The 21,823-nt window shown below is 29.9% G+C and overlaps 2 protein-coding genes across 2 annotated transcripts; both read left to right on the top strand.

Moving 5' to 3' along the window:
- The first annotated feature begins 5,634 nt into the window (after window positions 1–5,634).
- LOC107004155 (high affinity nitrate transporter 2.4-like) lies at window positions 5,635–7,689 on the top strand. Its single transcript, XM_015202391.2, has 3 exons — window positions 5,635–6,488; window positions 6,570–6,685; window positions 6,763–7,689. The coding sequence occupies exons 1-3, from the start codon at window positions 5,679–5,681 to the stop codon at window positions 7,430–7,432; spliced, it is 1,596 nt and encodes a 531-aa protein (XP_015057877.1). The 5' UTR covers window positions 5,635–5,678; the 3' UTR covers window positions 7,433–7,689.
- A 6,518-nt stretch (window positions 7,690–14,207) lies between these two features.
- On the top strand, window positions 14,208–16,208 carry LOC107003512 (high affinity nitrate transporter 2.4-like). The gene is made up of 3 exons (XM_015201856.2): window positions 14,208–15,040; window positions 15,152–15,267; window positions 15,497–16,208. Exons 1-3 carry the CDS (start codon window positions 14,252–14,254, stop codon window positions 16,167–16,169), a joined length of 1,578 nt encoding a protein of 525 aa, XP_015057342.1. The 5' UTR covers window positions 14,208–14,251; the 3' UTR covers window positions 16,170–16,208.
- The last annotated feature ends 5,615 nt before the right edge of the window (window positions 16,209–21,823 follow it).

The raw sequence follows: 21,823 nt of genomic DNA, 5'->3' as shown, positions 1-21,823 counted from the left end.
TATATATATATATATATATATATATATATATATATATATATATATATATATGAGCCACTTTTACAACAAAAGGAATATCAATTCTAAATCACAAGCATATCAGACTCTTTTCCATAAATCTTTTAAAAATTGAATTTATAAAGATTAAACTTTAAATTCGTTTGAATATACGATTTATGAAGATTCAAGTAAATCCCCTATACATAAGAGGTGAAAATGATATTTTTGTTTTGTGAATTATGTAATTAAGATTAAAAAAAAAGTACCAAAATTAATAAAAGTCAGTGGTCATTAATATGGTTAATTAAGTGTATTATATGGTGGGGGTCTGATAATAATTTTGACCTTGTTTAAAAGTGAAATAATGAGTATTTTAATGGTCAATAAATGTTAAAAAAAACAGTTGTTAATCTCTCCCTTTCATATTATATGTCTATTTTTTCTTCACACGCTTTATAAAAAAAATAATTATAAATAAGAAGGATATTTTTATTTATTTATTTATCCTTTAAAGTCTTTTTAATATAAATGATTTGTGTCTGATTTAATCAGTTATATTTTATTTATATGCTTTATCCACAATATCAAAATTAACAACAGAGTAACTTTTTTTTGGACTTTATAATATTTAAACTTTCAAAAAAAGAATTTAATTTAATGTAAAATCATTTATTTTAATTAATTTTTTTTAGATTTATATATCAACAAATATTTTGAAATAACTATTTTTAGTAATACGAACAAATAATTATAAATATATGTTTCATCCGTCTCATTTTAATTTGTATGTTTTACGCTTATTAAAAATTTTAATAAATAGAAGATATATTTACCAAGCTATCTTTATTTCCTAGATACTTTTTGGGAACTAAAGTAATATTAAAAAGAATTACTTTTTTAATATTCGCGATATAGTCAATTTTAATCTTAAATTTATATAAATAATTATTTCGAAATTTTTTCTTTTGGGGGGTGGGGGTTAGTTGGTTGGTGGTTGATGTTGTCATGAACTAGGAAACATGAAAAAAATTAAGCAACATATCTTTAATATAGCATTTAAAATAACTCAAAAATTGTTTTTAAGGATATTTAAGTTAAACACGAAGAGTCATAATTTTCGTTAAAGAAAATCTAACATATTAGAAGTAGGAACATAAAAAAATCAAAACACATTTTCTTTTTTGGCCCTTTGTTTATATAATATAGTTTTTTTTTATTAACAAACAATATCAATAGAGTACAAAAGCTAGCCTTAGCTTATATTAGATGAGTCTTGTATGTGAGTAGGATGTCAAATGAAAAAATTAAATAATATTTGTACTTATTGAAATAGGTTGAATTAATAATTTTTTTTCTATAATCGAAAAAATAAGGAAAAATTATATGAATAAATATATTTTTAAAAATAATTATTGATTTTAGCGATACTTTTTGTTTATTACCATTTATAATAATATTGTGATAAATCTATAATATGTATTAAAAGTGAATTATGTATGCAATATATTTGAACTATAATTGTTTTTGAAATATATTATATTTGTTTGGTAAAAAATTGTCACATTGTATTATAAGTGTATTAAAATGTGTGATAAATGTATTAACCATCATTAAAACTTGTATTATATTTGAATGATAAATTTATCTTTGTAATATATATTAAACTTGTATTATAAATGAATTAAAAGTGATCAAGTGAAAAAAAATTATTGCTATAAATGGTAAATATTTTTTTATTATAATATATTTACGTAAGTTTCCCAAAAAATAATTAGTTGAATCAGTATGGACATGTTAATTTGAGCCAAATAATTAGTCAATAATTTAACTAATCCAACTAAAAATTTACTTCTCATTTATTTGCTTTTATAATCCGTTTAATTACCTAATCCAACCAATATATTTCTTTTACCATGATTTACGACTATATCAAATAAATCAAAACGAAAAACAATAATTTACTTTGTATATTTTGTTACGTTTGTATACGAATCGATTTGGGCTACATATATGCAAATTAAGTTGGCTCAAACTTATAAATGAGTTAATTTGGGCCATGCCCAAAATAACTTTGATGGGCTTATCCAGTTATTGAAAGACAAGAATTGCACCTGATGGCCAGTTTTTATCCTACTATTTAAACTATGTTTCAATTTTTTTTTAAGAAAGTCATTTTACATAGCGGAAAAAGATAAAATATACTTTCGAACTATTATAAATGGTATACATATCTTCACTGTCATGCTTTTGGGATATTGATGCCTCTATCGTCCAAAAATTAGAGCACATATGTCCTTCACTCTAACGAAAGACTAAATAGGTACACGTGACACAATCTTATTCATGGATCCGATATTTAATAAATGTCTAGCTAGTGGATAAAATTATGACACGTGTGTATCCATAAGTACAAATGATATATATGCTCTAGTTTTTGGACGGCAAGTGCACTAATGTCTCAAAAAATATGACGAAGGATATATGCATATCATTTACGATAATTCATGTGTATATTTGTCATTTTATAACCATTATTGACAAACTTTTAACCATTTCGTACTATATATGTTGTATTAATTATTAATAATAATATAAATTTAAATCACTATTATTGGCGATCTATTAGAATTTGGGGGAATAATTTGTATCGAATTATATAACATTATTTCACATTATCTATACATAGGTGCATTTTATGACAACAATAACGTACATATTAATTATAACACACATATCCTCTATCCTATTAGCTGAAAAAACTATTGATTCAAAATTTCGTAAGTATTTGCTATACGTAAAAGTTATTCTACTATAAATTCACTCATTAATAATTTTATTACTTCAAAATGTTCGTCTCTTTTAATCATACGCATAATATCTGGGATAGTGTGACTTATTGAGACAAATGGTTATAATTAATAAATTAAATAACATATTTTATGTGATAATAATAAATATTTTTTTATTCTTAATTAGTGATCTCAAAATTCGAGCTTATCCGTGTTTATACAATCCAGCTCCAAATTTTCTATAGCAAATCAAGATATAGTCAAACTCCAATATAGATACTAAATATCAAACTAAATTAAATAGATATATATAAAAATGAATAATAATAATAATAATAATAATAGACGTGTTTCCATAACTCTAAACGATCCCCACTTGCTGATGGATGTATTTTAAACTAGTAAATAGCTGTATCCACATCTTAATTGCCAATCACTTCTTGATAAATACTATTCTGTTCTTCCGTTTTAATTTATTTATTTCGATTATTATTTAGATCGTTAAAATATATCTTCCTTGATCTTAACTTTTTTAAATATTTTAAAATTCTTAATTATATATAGTGACATAGCTTATTGAACTTCTTATGAAATTTGTAGTTAATTTTATTTTAAAAACTTTGACAACTTTATGTCGAATTCATACCAAATATTAATTAATTAGTTTGACCTTCATTCTACAAATCAAGCTAAACAAATTGAAACAGAGTGAGAATTTACAAATTATTACTAAAGTTAATATACAACAACAAGATACACCACATAATTTCACGTGTTTGTAGATCTTATCTTTGTCTTAGGAGGATAGAATAGTTATTTTCGATAAATCCTTTGTTTAAAAAAAAGACTATTTGAAGCATAGTTATAAAAAAATATGACAATAAATAACAAGATACAAAGAAATAAAGCAACATGTATATATTTAATATATATATTAAAGCATACGACTATCAACCTTTTATTTTAATCCTCGATAAGCCGCATCACATATCGATTATAATTATTTATTAAATAATAGAGCTCTAATGCCCATTTAAAGGTTATTTCTCAGATATTTTTTTCCAAGGTCAAAGGTATGTGTACTTGCAAATTGCCGTACGTTGATTTTGTCCTTGTAGAGTAGGTAGAAAAAGACTTGTGATTAGGATTTTTTTTTTAAAAAAATATTTTGTATACCTTATATTAAACTGAAGAATATGACACATAATTTTAATGATCTTATATATTGATAAATTAAATAGAGGCGGAGTTAGAATTTTAATTTTTATGACTTTGAAATTTTTAAATAATGACTTCAAGTGATAATGATGGGGTTTTAAATTTAGTAATTGTAGATATTTAATAATTTTCTTAATATAAATATATTAATTTTGCAAAAGCTACTGGATCAAATTGAGACTTTTAGCTCCACCCTTGTCAGCATAAATCAGTTAACAAGGTCAACTCATGATGATCCGTAAGCTTTAGCATGTTTATATATAATTAATTGGTAATTAGTTGAACCAATCTTATAAGTCACTTATAATTGTTAGGATCGAAAATAAGCAGGTGTAACGCGGAAGTAGCAAAGAAAACCTCTACAGATCGCGAGTAAGAAGACAAACGAGAAATATACCAAAAAACACGGAGATTTAACGTGGTTCGGTCAATCAACCTACGTCCACAAAGGAGATGAGCAATCCACTATAAATATGAGGGTACAAAATACAGAGAGAAGCAACCTCAACCAATACACTCGGAATACATGGGAGGTTCACACAAGTGATAATGTATCAAGCTTGTGACCGCAAATTCTCCCCCTAACCAAAACTCTCAAAGCCTTTAAGACTACATTATTAGTGCTAATTAAATTAGAAGGAACAAACCTCTATTTATAGAATCCTAAACCTTTTCATATCAGAAAAAAATTAGTCAATTCAAAATCTTTTCCTAAAAGAAAAACTTATTTATGATAAGAAATCCGGGCAAATAATACTCAACAATAATAACTATTAATTAACAATAAATACTTATGTTATTGCGGCAAATAATGTTTTAAATAAATTCCGATGTTAAAATGAAGGCAAAAGGAAGGAAAAAAAAAGACAAAAAAATCGTGTAGGCATATTAGGATAAATATGATTAGGAATGAATTTATATTGGGGAAGGTCGGAGAGGCTTTCATGGACAAAATGATAAAAGTGAGACTGAAATGATTCGGCTATGTGAAGAAGAGATGCGACGAACGCATCAATAATGAGTTGCAATATGTTGAGTACAAGAGTTTGGGGTTGAAGGATTAATTAGACAGGACATGAAATAACTTCAGGTTAATAATATGACCTCTCTTCTAATATATGTAATATTCTTTCCTTTTTTCTTAAAATCACATTTCAATAATTAGAAAAAGAAAAATTCTCTTTACCCTTTAATTAAATGATTTATACTGACAACTTAAATATCTCAAGTTTGTTTTGAACCCTAAATTTCAAAATATATTTTATTTTTTCTAAAACTATCTGACGTCAAACGATATAAAGCAGTATTATTAATACGCCCAAAGGTTTTCTCTCAATAAACCATGTCAAAAGGAGAAGGCCATAGAGATAATATATCTTTTTATCAATTAGGATTAAACAAAACAAGAATAATTAACAATTAAACACTACTATTTTATATAGTGGACATTCTTTAAGATTCCTTATAATTAGGATCCTTTGGGATATACCATAAGGTTACATTAACCATTTGGAATCTCCATTGGTTAACTTAAACCCCTAAATTGTCAACTCTTTTTTACCTATATAAACCCCACCTAAATCAATTTCATATAATTAAAACACATCCTTAATCAAACTTTCTTGTTTAATTATCATTTTAATCACTTTTTTTTTGTTTTTTTTGCCTAAAATGGGTGATATTGAAGGATCACCAGGAAGTTCAATGCATGGTGTTACTGGTAGAGAACCAGTTCTTGCATTTTCAGTTGCTTCACCAATTGTACCAACTGATACATCAGCCAATTTCAAAGTCCCTGTTGATTCTGAACACAAGGCTAAAGTTTTTAAATTTTATTCGTTTTCGAAACCTCATGGACTAACGTTTCAACTCTCATGGATTTCATTTTGTACTTGTTTCGTATCGACTTTTGCTGCAGCCCCTTTAGTCCCTATTATTAGGGACAATCTTAATTTAACTAAAATGGATGTTGGTAATGCTGGAGTTGCCTCTGTTTCGGGTAGTATCTTGTCTAGGCTAGCTATGGGCGCGATATGTGACATGTTAGGTCCTAGATATGGTTGCGCGTTTCTCATAATGTTATCAGCCCCAACTGTTTTTTGTATGTCATTTGTGTCATCGGCTGGAGGGTACGTTGCTGTGAGGTTTATGATTGGGTTTTCACTAGCAACGTTTGTGTCATGTCAGTATTGGATGAGTACGATGTTTAATAGTCAAATTATTGGACTTGTGAATGGTACAGCTGCTGGATGGGGTAATATGGGTGGTGGTGCTACTCAACTTATTATGCCTTTGCTCTACGATATAATACGTAGAGCAGGGGCAACCCCATTTACTGCTTGGAGAATCGCATTTTTTATTCCTGGATGGCTTCATGTTATCATGGGAATTTTAGTTTTAACTCTTGGACAAGATTTACCTGATGGTAACCTCGCTTCTTTACAGAAGAAAGGCGATGTTTCTAAAGATAAATTCTCAAAGGTCAGTGACATTCAGTATCATATCAAAATTCAAAAATATAACTAACATTTACGTTTAGGTAACGTTTGTTATCTGCATTAGATATTATGGTATGCTGCAACGAATTACAGAACATGGATCTTTGTTCTGCTCTATGGATACTCAATGGGAGTTGAATTAACTACAGATAACGTGATTGCTGAGTATTTCTTCGATAGGTTAGATTTGATTTGTTTCCCTAAACGTTATACAAAACATCAATTAATAAAGAAATTGAGTCAATTTTTGTATGTAGATTTGATTTGAAGCTTCATACAGCTGGAATCATCGCTGCAACATTTGGTATGGCTAACTTATTAGCGCGACCCTTTGGAGGATGGTCATCGGATGTTGCAGCTAAACATTTCGGGATGAGAGGCAGACTATGGAATTTATGGATTTTACAAACACTTGGTGGTGTGTTCTGTTTACTACTTGGAAGGGCTACTACACTTCCTCTGGCTATTACTTGGATGATCATATTCTCAATAGGTGCACAAGCAGCATGTGGTGCAACGTTTGGAATTATTCCCTTTATTTCGCGAAGATCATTAGGTATAATATCAGGTATGACAGGAGCTGGAGGCAATTTTGGTTCGGGATTGACACAACTACTGTTTTTCACGAGCACAAAGTACTCGACAGGAACAGGACTAACGTATATGGGGATGATGATCATCGCGTGTACACTTCCAGTAACGTTAGTTCATTTTCCACAATGGGGTAGTATGTTTTTGCCTCCAACTAAAGATCCTATTAAGGGTACTGAAGAACATTATTTTGGTTCTGAGTATACTGAGGATGAGAAACAAAAGGGGATGCACCAGAACAGCATCAAATTCGCGGAAAACAGCAGGACAGAGCGTGGGAAGAAGCGCGTTGGTTCAGCACCTACTCCGCCTAATATAACACCAAATCGCGTCTGATGGGGAAAAAATTAAAATACTTACTCGCAGTTCATGTTTGTATAACATAAAATAACGTGTGATATATGTATGCCTTTTCGTTTGAATGAGGTTTCATTACCTAAGTGTGATGTCTTTCCTTTTCGGGGAATCTGAACTTTCATTTTGTCGATGAACGTTCGATTCCCATTTTGTAATCCCTTCCTCATACCCCCAAATTTGAAAAAAAAAGAAGTGTGATTCCCTATAATATGTACTTTTGCATTTATTTTGTAAGACTCTTTAAGATCTTTTATGTAAACATCAATCATTAATTGTATAATAGCTATCGCAATTTGTTGTATATGGTATAATCTATATCGAAGCTTGAATATCCATGTACGTATCATTCTTTTTAGGACTGACGAAAGAGAAAGAATGTCACATCGATACGTAAAATTTTGAATCCATTTCAAATTCTTGGTTGTATACATTAGATATACATTCATTAATAATTTCGATACTTGTTTGGAAAAATTATGCAGAATAACAAACATTTAGCCTATATTAGATACTGTTTAAAAAAATTATAATTCGATGCTATAGTTTTCTCAATTTTTGCTATTCGCCTGATTTGTACGATTTGTCTGATTTGTATAAATTCAGAGTTTGTATAATTCAGTTCCTGATTGTATAAATCAAGAATTTTGTATATGCATACCTTAGCTATTTGTATACGATTTTTTGAAAATTCATAATAAATCACCCTGTTTGTATATTGACAAGAGAAATTTACAAGTGGAGTTTTAAAAAATTTCTAAATGTATAAATACAGAATTTGTATATACTTACCCTATTTTGTATATCGCAAGCAATATATATATAACAGACAGAAATGTATAAACCGCAGCCTACATAGAATATAGAAGTATAGCTATGGAGCACGATTATTATGTCTATTATGTTCGCTATTTCTATAATTTTCTCCACTTTTATTCTTGAAACATGTTCTGGACTAGTAGAGTAATTTGAAGTGGCTATGGATGTAACAATTTGTTATTTTCCACGTTAAGATGGCTATTTCTGCAAACTTGAACTTGCATGATGTAGCCCTTTTTGTTTTTCATTTTCTGACCATTCTGATCCATAATAATTCTTTTCATCGTATTTTCAATTATTCGACGCTGGGAAAAAATATACTTTCCGCAAATGACAATTACCTAAATTCGAAAAATAAATAAATGAAAATGTTATTTTTTTAGTTATGTAATTGTAAGTAGATAAATGTATAGTAAAAGTATTTTGATATAGTTATAAAGTCTCTTCACAATCCATAAGTTTTTATGAACGTATTTACAGTCTTGTAATATATATATATATATATATAACTCGAACGTATTTACAGTCTTGTAATATATATATATATATATATATATATATAACTCGAACGTAAGGTTTACGTCCCCTCCCTCTTCTACCTCTTGCATATTTTTTGAATGAACAAGATAGGTATCAAGTTGTTTACATGATCCGATGTTTAGACTAATCTAATAGAAAATAAAAATTTATCTTCATCTGATGCTTAGACTAATCTAATAAAAAATATGACACACATATTCGTGTACTCTATTATCAATTATGATTAAAAATAATGAATTTGATGCATACGTTATATTTCCACCTTAATCTATAAACTTAATCATGATAAATTAATATAGTTTAATATAAGGAAACTTTCACATATAGCCACTTAAAAATAGCATAATTATTCTTCATAGCTATAGTTTGATAATTACAATTCGTAGCTACATGTTATATAGAGGAGAAAGGCGAGCGAGACTGGGATAGAGAGGAGAGAGGCGAGAGAGAGGGGGGAAAAGAGAGGGAGAAAGGTGAATTGTATATATATCGGTTAGATAATTGTATATTATACATATGTATTTGTATATATGGCAAGCAAGAGTGGGAGAGGGAGGAGAGAGGTCAGAGAGTGGGAGAGAGGTGAAATATATATGTATATAATTGTATATTATACATAGATATTTGTATATAGGCCAAGCGAGATTGGGAGGAGAGGAGAGAGCGAGCGAGACTGGGAGAGGGAGAAGAGATGCGAGCAAGATAAAGCAGAGAGTGGAAGAGAGGTTAATTGTACATGTATATAGGTTAAATAATTGTATATTACACATATGTATTGTATATTCTAGCGAATCATACATATACAAACGTGACTAATTATACAAACTCGAATTCAGTCCACATAATTAATGTGTAATGTTAGTCGTGAATGCTAATTATAGCAAACTATAACTATAATGAGTAATTAAATAGTATAAATTTACATAATTTTTCCTTTAATATAGATATCGAAAAAAAAAAACTTTTTCAGGTTTAAGAATATTCAAGGTTTCAAGCACTTATATAAGACTTCCCCATTATTTAGTACAACATATTGTTTTATACGTTAATGGCAATGCAAGTTGTTCTGATTAATTAGGTTTGAAACTTCATTATGAGTTGGATTATTCATGAAGTAATTAATCTAATTAAAAATAATTAATGTATTATCAGAACCTATAAGTTAGTTAAGCAAAAGAACATGGTTGATAAGTTGACCCATGAATTCTTTATTCATAAGATTAAAAAAAATTTAAATTATTTTTTATAGTGGAAAAATCACTCAACTTCATTAGATGATCCTAAAATTTTAAAATTTATTAGATACTCTCCAAGGTCATTTTTTGTAATTTACCTGTCTAAATTCAAGCCAATCTACGTTTCGATACGTTTCACAAAAGTATTATTCTTTTGATCAAAATCTTATTACAAAAAGATAATTGTTATAAAAATAATATTTGACGTAATTTGAGCATAGTACTATTTAGGCAAAATTTGGCATATTCTATGGAATAAAGTATCAAAAGATATATAATATTTGGACATTTACTTTAATTAAGGTATGGCCATGTACCGTTCCGTACAATTTCAATTTTAGTTACGTAATGACAATAATTAGGTATGGATTACTCTTTGGTTATACGTCTAGTTGGATGTGCAATTTAGACTCATCAAAATCAATGTTTATCTCAATATTTTTTAATTGTTATGATAAAATTACAGCTAAAATAACGAATATATAAAGTAATATGTAAACGTGCCTTTTAATGTAATTTTATTTGATAGTTATATTCTTCAATTTTGATTGTGTATGTATCAGTAAACACTTGCACTTTGTTTGGTTTGATTGTATCGTACTCTATTGTACTGTATTGTAAGGAAGATACAATGTTTGGTTAGATTGTATTGTTTGTTGTTGTTTAGTAACATTTTAATTGTTTTGGTTTGATTGTATCGTACTGTATTGTAATTTACAAATTTACTTAATATTCTTAATTATTCTAGGGTAGGAGGTTTGACTAAGTTTAAATTATTAAGGTAAAGGGTAAAATAGTATTTTAAAATATTATGTAAAGATATAATTGGAAAAAGAAATTAAGTAACAATGGAAACACACCAAATTGGTTGTTCCATAAAATAGGGGTTTTCATTGTTACGTAACAACGAAATTCAACAATACAATACAATATATTTTAAGTAACAATCAAAACAAACATTGTAGGTATAATAACGATACAATATAATACAATGGATAACAATGATCCAAACATAGTGTTAGATTTATAAAAAATTGAATAAGTAGTCACACATATCCTACATGATAATTTACGTGAGATACACTTGAACTGATTTATAATTGTCATACAGGACGTTTATTATGCTATGTTGAACGTGTGTGTCTACTTATTTAATTTTATATAATTTTAAGTGTCTACTTGAGTTATATCAATAGTATAAATATCTGTTAAAACCAAGTTAAACAGCACATTTATGTATTATGAATGATTGTTATAAAAAAAAGTTTAATTGTACCGCGAATAACCTTCCTAAAAAACATTTTCTTCTTCTAGGATTTTACCAAACACTTGCATTTAGTAGCCTAATATGAGAACGAATTAAAGACATAATTTTTATATTACTCCTTCCGTTTAAAAAAGAATGACCCTATTTCCTTTTTAGTCCGTCTCAAGAAGAATGACTCCTTTTCTTTTTTGGCAACACTTTAACAATAAATTTTCACGTGGCATGTTTAAGATCACACGATTAAAAGACATTTTGGTACATTCGACACAACTGTAATTTAGAACCACAAGATTGAAAAGTCTTCTTTCTTTTCTTAAACTCCGTTCCAAATCAAACTAGTTCATTCTTTTTGGAACGGAGGGAGTATAATTTATAGCCTTCTGGCTTCTTGCTAGTTTGCATGTGAGTTTCATAATTAGTTACAAGATGCTAAGTCAAAGAAAACTATACAACTAGGTTTAAAATATTTTGGAAGAAAAAAATTAAATTAATATAAGTACGGATTGATAACTCCATAAGGCTATCGCAGTTCATAATACGTGTATTATAATTTATATATTCCATGATTAAAAAATAAATGAAATTGATCTCCACTTGCATATTTCTTTTAAGTTGAAAAAATAGTTGTAGTAGTTGCTTCCTTGAACTAGAGGTGTAGTTGTCTTAGTTTTAAGGGCGCGGATGATTTACAAAAATAACCTTAGAGAAACGCTTATAGTTTTGAACATAACCTCGTTTGCTCCATGATGGTGGTGGTGGTGGTGGTGGTGGGGGTTTGTTTGACGAGGTATAAGAGGTCGGATATAGAGGTATAGGTAGATTGAAGAAGTCTTGAGGAGCACTAATTAGACACTATGAATATGACCTAGATAGGAAGATACCGTGATCGATAATTATGGTACATAGAAGCTAGGTTAGTAGGTAGTCGAGTGTTGTCTAGTTCCTTCATTATAGTATTGTTGTTATTACTCTCCTACTATCTTATTCTTCTATTCTTAAAAAAAGTATTACCATGTTATTTGTTTTTGCTTCAGTTGTCGGATTATTTATTTGTTACAATTTTCTCTTCTTCAATATTGTTTCTAAGCATGAGTACTTCTTTACTACTGTATTTGTTTTACAAACTTGATTTTTGATATGTGTCACTTCACTTACTTCAGCTAATGATCTAATTTTTTTTCTAAAATAAAAATTAAACTGCATATACACGACCTTCCTTATGTCATATTTATGAAAATATCGAATATATTATTATCGTTGTTCATCTCGTAAGTTGTGACTATGGAATTCACGTGTGCTCTCTTGTATATTGATTTTTTTTTTTTAAAAAAAAATAGTAAAAATATCATGCTAGTAAACGCATTGAGATCTGCAATTTAAACAACTCAGCAAACCAAATTTTAAAAAATGGCGTACCAAATTTAAATAGCAAAAGTCAAATTTCATTATCCCACACAAACATTTTAGTGACTTATCAATTGGTCAATTTCTAACATCTATCCTCTTATCCACCATTAGTTTGATACTTAAAAACGTTTAAGTTTTGAAACATTTTTGGGGTTCCACATTTTTTAAAATTGTATTATGGTTATCTCGTGTAATTTTAGTTTATTCATTAAAAGATTGTTTGGTCATCAATTAAAGTTATACATATCGATATTATAGTAATATAAATATTAGTTATGCAGATTTTAATTATTCATGTACTATTTAGTTTATCTTATAGAAAATAATATGACATAAATTGACTCATTACTTACATGCTTTAGTTATGCGATATTATAAACTAGATAAACAAATATCATACTTGATATATACACATTTTTTTTATTCATAGTAACTAAAATGCTATTAAAATGATACTTATATGTTACATAATTTTAAAGAATTGAATACTTTGCTTTTTCTTAACTAGTAACCAAACTACCCCTAAAGTTTGATAGAAGGAAAGAATTTACATAATTTTTTATTTTTTTTTGCTTCATTTAGTTTTTTTTTTGCTTCATTTTGGGGCAAAGATATAAGGTATCAAAAGAAATAAAAGAAGGCACCAAAGCACATGGTTGATAAGTTGACTATAATTTAAAGGAGAACTTTAGATGTTAATAAAATGAATTTAAAAAAAAAAAGAAGAAAGAGATGACACATAAATCTTAGCCACTAAACTTCACGTTCGACAAGAAAATAGGTACTTTCAAGTTTTTAGTTATTAACTCAACGACAGAGTGCCATCTTGATATAGTCTTCGGAACAAATTTGATTATCTTAATGTAATCAATATGAGTTTTCTAGTAGGATTTATTCCTTGTTGTCATTCAATGAGACGGGGACGAGAGACTCATAGAATTAATGTGAGGGGCCGAACTTTAGAGAATCGACGTGAGTGTATTCAACATTGTTGTTTTTAATTTAACCTTATAACTTTTAAAATTACCTTCGAAATTTGACTATCTCTAGATCGAATTTGCATCATAGAAAATTTACTACCATTTTATCGAATGTAACATCACTCAATCAAAACGTAAGCATGCTTGAAACATCTGATTCTGAGTGAATCTTTACCATTTTATCGGATGTAATACTCGATGGATATATAAGTTGTTAGATAAGTTATGTCTTCCATGATTGATAGGTCAACATGAGTGAAGTTTGCATTGAATATAATTCCTAAATATTATAAGTAGACTGCACTTATATTAGTAGTATAATTATTTTCTTTTATTTTACCAAAAAAACATACCATGTGATGCCAATGTGTACAATACGTGTGATATTTACAATGTCAACTCCCCTAAAAAAAAATACTAAAAAAAATTCCCTAAAACTCCTATAAATACCATACACTTAACATTTCCAAATAATCACAACACACTATCAAACATCAACCTTTGTGCTTATTAAACCCTATTTAAGCCTTCAAATTTTTTTTATAACCAAAAAATGGCTACTTTTGAAAGTCCTCTAGGCAGAGAACAAACATTTGCATTTTCTATCACTTCTCAAAATGTTTGCAATAATAGCCAATCCAATAAATTTGATTTGCCAGTTGACTCAGAACACAAAGCAAAATCAATCAAAATATTTTCATTTGCACAACCCCACATGAGATCTTTTCACTTAGCTTGGATTTCATTTTTCACTTGTTTTATATCCACTTTTGCTGCTGCCCCTTTAGTTCCAATAATTAGGGACAATCTCAATTTAACGCGTGCAGATATTGGTAATGCAGGGGTTGCGTCAGTTTCCGGTAGTATTTTTTCTAGACTAATCATGGGTGTACTATGTGACTTAATTGGACCAAGATATGGTTGTGCATTTCTCAATCTTTTAACTGCCCCTATTGTTTTCTCTGTTGCATTTATCTCAAATGCTGAGGGATACATAGCTATGAGATTCTTAGTTGGATTTTCTTTAGCCACATTCGTGTCATGTCAATACTGGACAAGTGTTATGTTCAACAGTCAGATTATTGGACTCGTTAACGGTGTGGCGGGAGGGTGGGGTGATATGGGAGGTGGTGTTACACAACTCCTCATGCCTTTTCTTTTTCATATAATTAAATTAACTGGGGCTACTCCGTTCACTGCCTGGCGTATCGCGTTTTTTATTCCTGGATGGTTACATATTATTATTGGACTTATGGTCTTAATACTTGGTCAAGATTTACCTGATGGAAACCTTAGTACTCTTCAAAAAAAGGGTGATGTTACTAAAGATCAATTTTCAAAGGTTAGATTCCGCTCCTGTATATACACGTACAAATAAATGTAATCGCTATATATTACTAACACGTTAGATATATATATGGACTGATTTTTTCGTTTTTTTTTTTATGTCTAGGTTCTTCGAAATGCAGTGACAAATTATAGGACATGGGTATTTTTCCTCTTATATGGATTTTCCATGGGGGTTGAGCTTTGCATCAACAATGTCATAGCAGAATATTTTTACGACAAGTAAGCTTTTTTAATCTATCGCGTTACTTCAGTTTATTGCACGTTGAATTCAACTTATGTACACTATTAGTATACAATGTATACTTATATACACTACTAGTATACAATATATACTTATATACACTATTAGTATACAATATATACTTGTATACACTATTAGTATACAACTTATTGCGAGCTCTGTAGCTATCTTATAAGTGATCTGATAGTTTTGATCGTACGTTGATAGGTTCAATTTGAAACTACACACCGCGGGAATGATAGCTGCAACATTTGGGATGGCAAATTTCGTGGCACGTCCTTTCGGGGGCTATGCATCGGATTTAGCAGCCCGAAAATTCGGGATGAGAGGAAGGTTATGGGTCTTATGGATAGTCCAAACAACAGGCGGAGCCTTTTGTATTTGGTTGGGGCGGGCTGAATCATTACCCATCGCCATAGTTTCAATGATCCTCTTTTCAATCGGGGCCCAAGCCGCGTGTGGTGCAACATATGGTATCATTCCTTTTGTATCGCGGAGATCATTGGGCCTAATTTCTGGGCTCACGGGTGCTGGAGGCAATTTTGGTGGTGGATTAACGCAATTATTATTTTTTTCAACTACGCGATTTTCTACTGGTATGGGGCTAACGTGGATGGGTTTAATGGCGATAGCGTGTACCTTACCCGTGGCATTTATACATTTTCCTCAATGGGGGAGTATGTTTTTTCCAGCATCGAACGATGGAAAATATAATGAAGAAAATTATTATGAATCAGAATGGACAGAAAATGAAAAACAAAAAGGGCTACATCTTGCAAGTGTTAAGTTTGCAGAAAATAGCCGTTCTGAACGTGGGAAAAAACAAGTTGTTACATCTATAGCCACTTCAACTTACTCTAGTAGTCCAGAACATGTTTGAATTATTAGACAATAGTGGCTAAATTATAAAACTAATGAATGTATTTTATAATGTTTAATTAGTGGAGTATGATTGGTTGTTTTAATTCATAAATACAACCATGAATCCATATACATTATTGTTTTTTTTTGTTTTTTTATGTAATGTAATTTTTTTTTGTGTGTTTTGTAAATATAATTGATGAGCAATAACATTTTCCTTTTAGTATATGACTCATTTGGTTGACGGACTCTAATTGACCTATTTATAAGTTCAAATGTTAGGTTGTGGAGCCTGATTAATATTTGATGTACTGTTATTCTCCATTTATTCTCTGTAACTGTTTATACTCTGTATCATTAATATATACCTCACCGTCGTGGAAGTTTACCCATGGGGTGTTACCACGAACTATTGGGTTCTCTCTTTCTCTCTCTAGATCTCTCTCGAAAGTTCTTGTGTTCTTCATTCATCAAGTGTGTGTGTGGATTCGATCCCAACATATAATTCACGATAGGCTTGCCTTTTGATGAGATATTCCCAACAAGGTTTCGAGAAGTACTTTTCGAAAAAATGAAGTATTTTTTTTTTTGAGAAGCACACATTTTGTGTTTCATTAATCAATTTGTAAATTTATATGCAAATTACATAGAACGTAGAATAAAAATATATGCATTTTCTAAACATAGATAAGAGTAACTAAAGACAAAAGGAGCCTATAAATTAAGCAACCCCTCAAAATAATATTTAAACAAAATTATTATTCACTACATAGCGATCGATCCCCTCTTTATTATTCAACAAGTAAACAATTCTTGCATTATAATTCCTACATAACTCTTGTACCCGAGGGATACAATAACAACAATGACATATTCAATGCAGTTTATAAGTGGAGTCTGAGAAGAGTATATTAGAGCATACGCAGACTTTACGCTTATCTTGTATGAGATGGAGAAGTTGTTTTCGCGAGATATACAGTACTAGAAAGTATAGCTTCTAGTTTTTGGGGAATCCGCAATTTTGAGTGTTTTTTCATTGAGTTTTTGAGCCTTCTTACTCCTTATCTCCACTCTCATACTTTCACTTTTCTCAATTTTATCATAAAGTTCTTTCTTGATTTTTGTGGATGATCCTTTCAATTTCATCTTCAACCTTATCATCAACCTCTCGAACCCCATCATCATGTAAAACACTAAAAAAAAAACAGAAATTAGCGTTGACGAATTATTTTTGTAGCTAAACAACAAAATCTATCGTCAAAGGGATCTTTTATCTACGAATGATTCAACAACGAATCTTGTAGCTAATTAAAGTTTTTTTTTTGTGATGAAATAAATATAACTATAAGTTTGTATAAAGAAAGGAGAAGCTAGATATATATGTTTGCTAGATGATAGTAAGTAGGGAATATATATATATATATATAGAAGGATAAATTAATTCCATATAATTATAATATGCTTTATAGTACTAAAAGTTTAATAATGAATATTTGACTTTTGACAATAACAAAGTAGACAAGATAGAGATAGAGCAACCCCTTATTAAGATAATTGGTTTGAAAAAAAAAAATCTATAAGATCATCAGAATTGAAATTAGTTTGTCCTAATTTATGTGAAGATATAAAAAATACATATCAAAGTTATGATCTAAAATAAGTCATAAATTTTTTTCGTGACTATAGTAATCATCTCATAAAAGTTAAAAAAAAATTCAAAGTTGAATATAAAATGTATTTCTTTTGTGCAATTGATGAGCACAAAGAAAAGATACTATAATTTTTTTTGAATTTTTTTTAATCGTGATGGGGTGATAAATTCACTCAACCTTTAATAGTAGGTCTTAGATTCGAGCGATCCTAAAAAATGAATTTTTTTTATTTAAAACAATTTATTTTCAAAAATAAAACTTCTCGATAATAATTTAAACTAATCTGTCCTCAAAAAGAATATCAGACACCGAAAAATTTGAAGTCATTTGAGCATATAATTAAGAGAAATCAAAAGAAGTTTAATTAATAAAAACATATTTTAAGATTGAAGTCAACTAAGGTACGGCAAATACGGTGCCGTAGCTTTCATTTTCGATGATTTAATTTGATTTTAAAGTGAGACAAAAGTAGCCATCATGACATCAAATTATTTGATTAAAGTCCAATAATTAACTTTTTAAATATTCTAGGTCGTAGACCAAATTAAATAAATTAATCTAACTTGTTTATATGCAATATTATGACTAATGATAATTTATTTTGGTCTTTGAGGTTATGAAACACAAATTCATGAATTTGGTTGTTTACATGTTTATAAATATATACTAATTTTTTTGAATTTAATTGACGAATTTCTTTTGACATGAAATTTAAAATTTAATGTATTCTTCGAAAATGCCTTAGTGACCAAAATTGAATATCATTAATATGTGTTAATTTTCCTTAATTTGGTTGGCGGACTATGTTTTAAACAAAGAGCGCATAAATATATGTTAAAAAGGCGCATAGCGATTTTTGTCATTCATTAGTGAGCTTTATTAAATTTCATATTCAGAAGTATTTGACTATGAAAAGATGCATTTTTAAGTTCAAACGAGTGTCAAAATGGGAAAAACTAAATTTTATCGTTCTCATGTGTCGTAGTCCTTGAATTTTTGGTGATACGGGATACTTCTTTGTTTTTGGCAAAGAAATTTCATGGAAGTCTGTTACGACCTTATTAATAGCATGAGTTGGTCTCGAGAGGCAAACAAACACATTTTTAAGTTTAAACGAGCCCCAAAGCAGGAAAAATTGAATTTAATTGTTTTTCGTTTTCTATAGTCCATAGATTTTTTGTGATACGGGCTTTGGACTTGTTTTTGACCGAAATTTTTCATGGATGTCTGTTACGATCTAATTAATGGCGTGAGTTTGTCCTGAGAGTCAAATAAGTGCATTTGTAAGTTCAAACAAGCCTCAAAGGGGGAAAAACCAAAATTTACCATTTTTCGTGTACTATAGTCCATGAATTTTTGGTGATACAAGATCGCAACTTGTTTTTTGTCTATGGACGTCCGTTACGACCTTATTAATGACATGAGTTTGTCCCGAGGGGCAAACAAACACATTTGAATGTTTAAACGAGCCCTTAAGAGGGAAAACTGAATTTTACCATTTTTCATGTGTTATAGTCTATGGATTTTTTATGATACAGGAGGCCGATTTTTTTTTGACGAAAACTTTTCATGGACATACGTTAAGATCTTATTAATGGGGCGCGTTGGTCCCGAGGGAAAAATAGATGCATTTTCAAGTTCAACGGAGCCCCAAAGCCGAAAGAATAAAATTTTATTATTTTTCCTGTGCTATAATCCATAGATTTTTGGTGACATGAAATCTCAACTTTTTTTTGTTTCAAAGTTTTCATAGACGTGATTTACGATCTTATTAATGGCGTGAGATGATCCTGAAGGGCAAAAAGACGCATTTTCAAGTTCAACGAGCCCCAAAGTGGGAAGAACAAAATTTTACATATTTTTGTGTGCAATAGTATATGAATTTAGATTCAGACTTGTTTTTGTCTGAACTTTCATGGATGTTTATTATGACCTTATTAATGGCGTGAGTTGATTCAAAGAAAAAACGAACGTATTTTCAAGTTCAAACGAGCCCCAAAGTGGAAAAAACTAAGTTTTACCATCTTTTGTGTGTTATAGTCCATGAATTTTTGGTGATACGGGATCTTGACGTAGTTTTGGCCAAAATTATTTATCGACGTCCTTTACGACCTTATTAATGGCATGAGTTGGTCCCGATGGGCAGACAGACGTATTTTCAAATTCAAACGAGCCCCAAAGCGCGGAAAACATAATTTACCATTTTTCAAGTACTATAGTGTATGCATTTTTGGTAATACGCGATCCGGGCTTGATTTTGGCTGAAATTTTTCATGGACGTCCATTACGATCTTATTAATGGCATGAGTTGGTTCCGAAAGGGCGAAAATACACATTTTCAAGTTCAAACAATTTTCAATGCGGAAAAATCTAAAATTTCTCGTTTTTCGTGTGCTATCGTTCATAGATTTTTGGTGATACATGATCAACCTTGTTTTTGGCCAACAGTTTTCATGGACATCTCTTACGAACTTATTAATGGCGTAAGTTGGTCCAGAGGGGTAAATGGATGCATTTTAATGTATAGACGAGCCCCTAAGCGGGAAGAATCAAATTTATCAATTTTTAAGTGCTATTATCCATGTATTTTTGTTGATAACGGAAGCCGAGTTGTTTTTGACCGAATTTTCTTATGGATGTACATTACGACCTTATTTATGGCAAGAGTTGACCCAAGGGGAAAACAAATGTATTTTTAAGTTCAAACTAGACCTAAAGTGGGAAAAACTGATTTTATCGGTGAAACTTTTTCAAGTGTTATAGTTCATAAATTTTTGGTCATACAGGATCTATTGTTTATCGGTAAAATTTTCATAGACATCGTTAAGACCTTATTAATGGCATGAGTTGGTTTCAAAAGAAAAACAAACACATTTTCAAGTTAAATCAAGCCCCAAAGCGGGAAAACCAAATTTTACTACTTTCATGTGCTATAATCTATGGATTTTTGGTGATACAAGATCTTCATTTGATTTTGAACGAAATTTTTAATGGACATCCATTACGACCTTATTAATTGCGTGAGTTGGTCCTGAGGGGAAAATAGACACATTTTCAAGTTCAAACGAGCCCTAAAATTTACAATTTTTCGTGTGCTATACCCCATGAGTCTGGCGCCGGGAGCACCCAAATATTTTTTCTTAAAAAACTTTATGAGGACCTGCACATAATGAGTCAGGGAACCATCACGTATACTCACACCTTTTTTTAACGCTCATTTATGAATTTACAAGCTTTTTTTTAGAATTCTCAATTTTCGTGTATATTAGCCCATGGATCTGGAACTCAAAGCACCCAAAAATTCTTTTGTCAAAAAACTTTATGAGGACCTACGTTATGAGTTGGGAAGTCATCATGTATTCTCACTACATATTTTTAATACCTATTTTCGCTTTTAGAAGCCTTTATTAAGAATCCCCCAAATTCTTTAATTTTTTGTGTGTATTAGCGCCCATTAATCTGGCGCCCAAAGCACCAAAATATTTTTCTCAAAAGTTTTATCGCAACCTCCGTAATAAGTTGGGGAATCTTCATGTGTGCTCACACCAATTTTTTAATGCTCATTTTAGAATTCACAAGCCCTTTTTAATAATCCCCCCAAATTTCTCATTTAATCGTGTGTATTAACCCATGGATCTTGCCGCTTGGAGTACATAAAAAATTTTTACCAAAAAATTTTTAGGAGGACCAACGTAATGAATTGGAAAACTTTCACGAATATTCACATAATTTTAATGCCCATTTCTGAGAATCCCAAAAAATCTCCAATTTTTCGTGTGTATTAATCTATAGGTCTAGCGCCTGAAGTACCCTAGAAGAATTTCTCAAAAACTTTATGATGAATTTCGTAATGAGTTGAGAAACTTTCACGTATAGTCACACCATTTTTAATATCTATTTTCCCATTTACAAGTCCTTTTTTAAAGAATTTCCAAAATTTTCTGATTTTTCGTGTGTTATTCCATGGATCTAACACCCTAAGCACCCAAATATTTTTTCTCAAAAAACTTTATGAGGGCCT

This window comes from Solanum pennellii, chromosome 11 (assembly GCF_001406875.1).
Source record: "Solanum pennellii chromosome 11, SPENNV200".
Lineage (NCBI taxonomy): Eukaryota > Viridiplantae > Streptophyta > Magnoliopsida > Solanales > Solanaceae > Solanum > Solanum pennellii.
This window is presented reverse-complemented; position numbering and strand designations above follow the sequence as displayed.

Bases quoted from the DNA above. Each gene is read 5' to 3' on its own strand.
- LOC107003512 (XM_015201856.2), top strand. From the start codon at position 14,252: ATGGCTACTTTTGAAAGTCCTCTAGGCAGAGAACAAACATTTGCATTT. The intron at 15,041-15,151 runs GTTAGATTCCGC...TTTTATGTCTAG, and splicing joins CTAAAGATCAATTTTCAAAG to GTTCTTCGAAATGCAGTGAC. The intron at 15,268-15,496 runs GTAAGCTTTTTT...GTACGTTGATAG, and splicing joins GCAGAATATTTTTACGACAA to GTTCAATTTGAAACTACACA.
- LOC107004155 (XM_015202391.2), top strand. From the start codon at position 5,679: ATGGGTGATATTGAAGGATCACCAGGAAGTTCAATGCATGGTGTTACT. The intron at 6,489-6,569 runs GTCAGTGACATT...TATCTGCATTAG, and splicing joins CTAAAGATAAATTCTCAAAG to ATATTATGGTATGCTGCAAC. The intron at 6,686-6,762 runs GTTAGATTTGAT...TTTTGTATGTAG, and splicing joins GCTGAGTATTTCTTCGATAG to ATTTGATTTGAAGCTTCATA.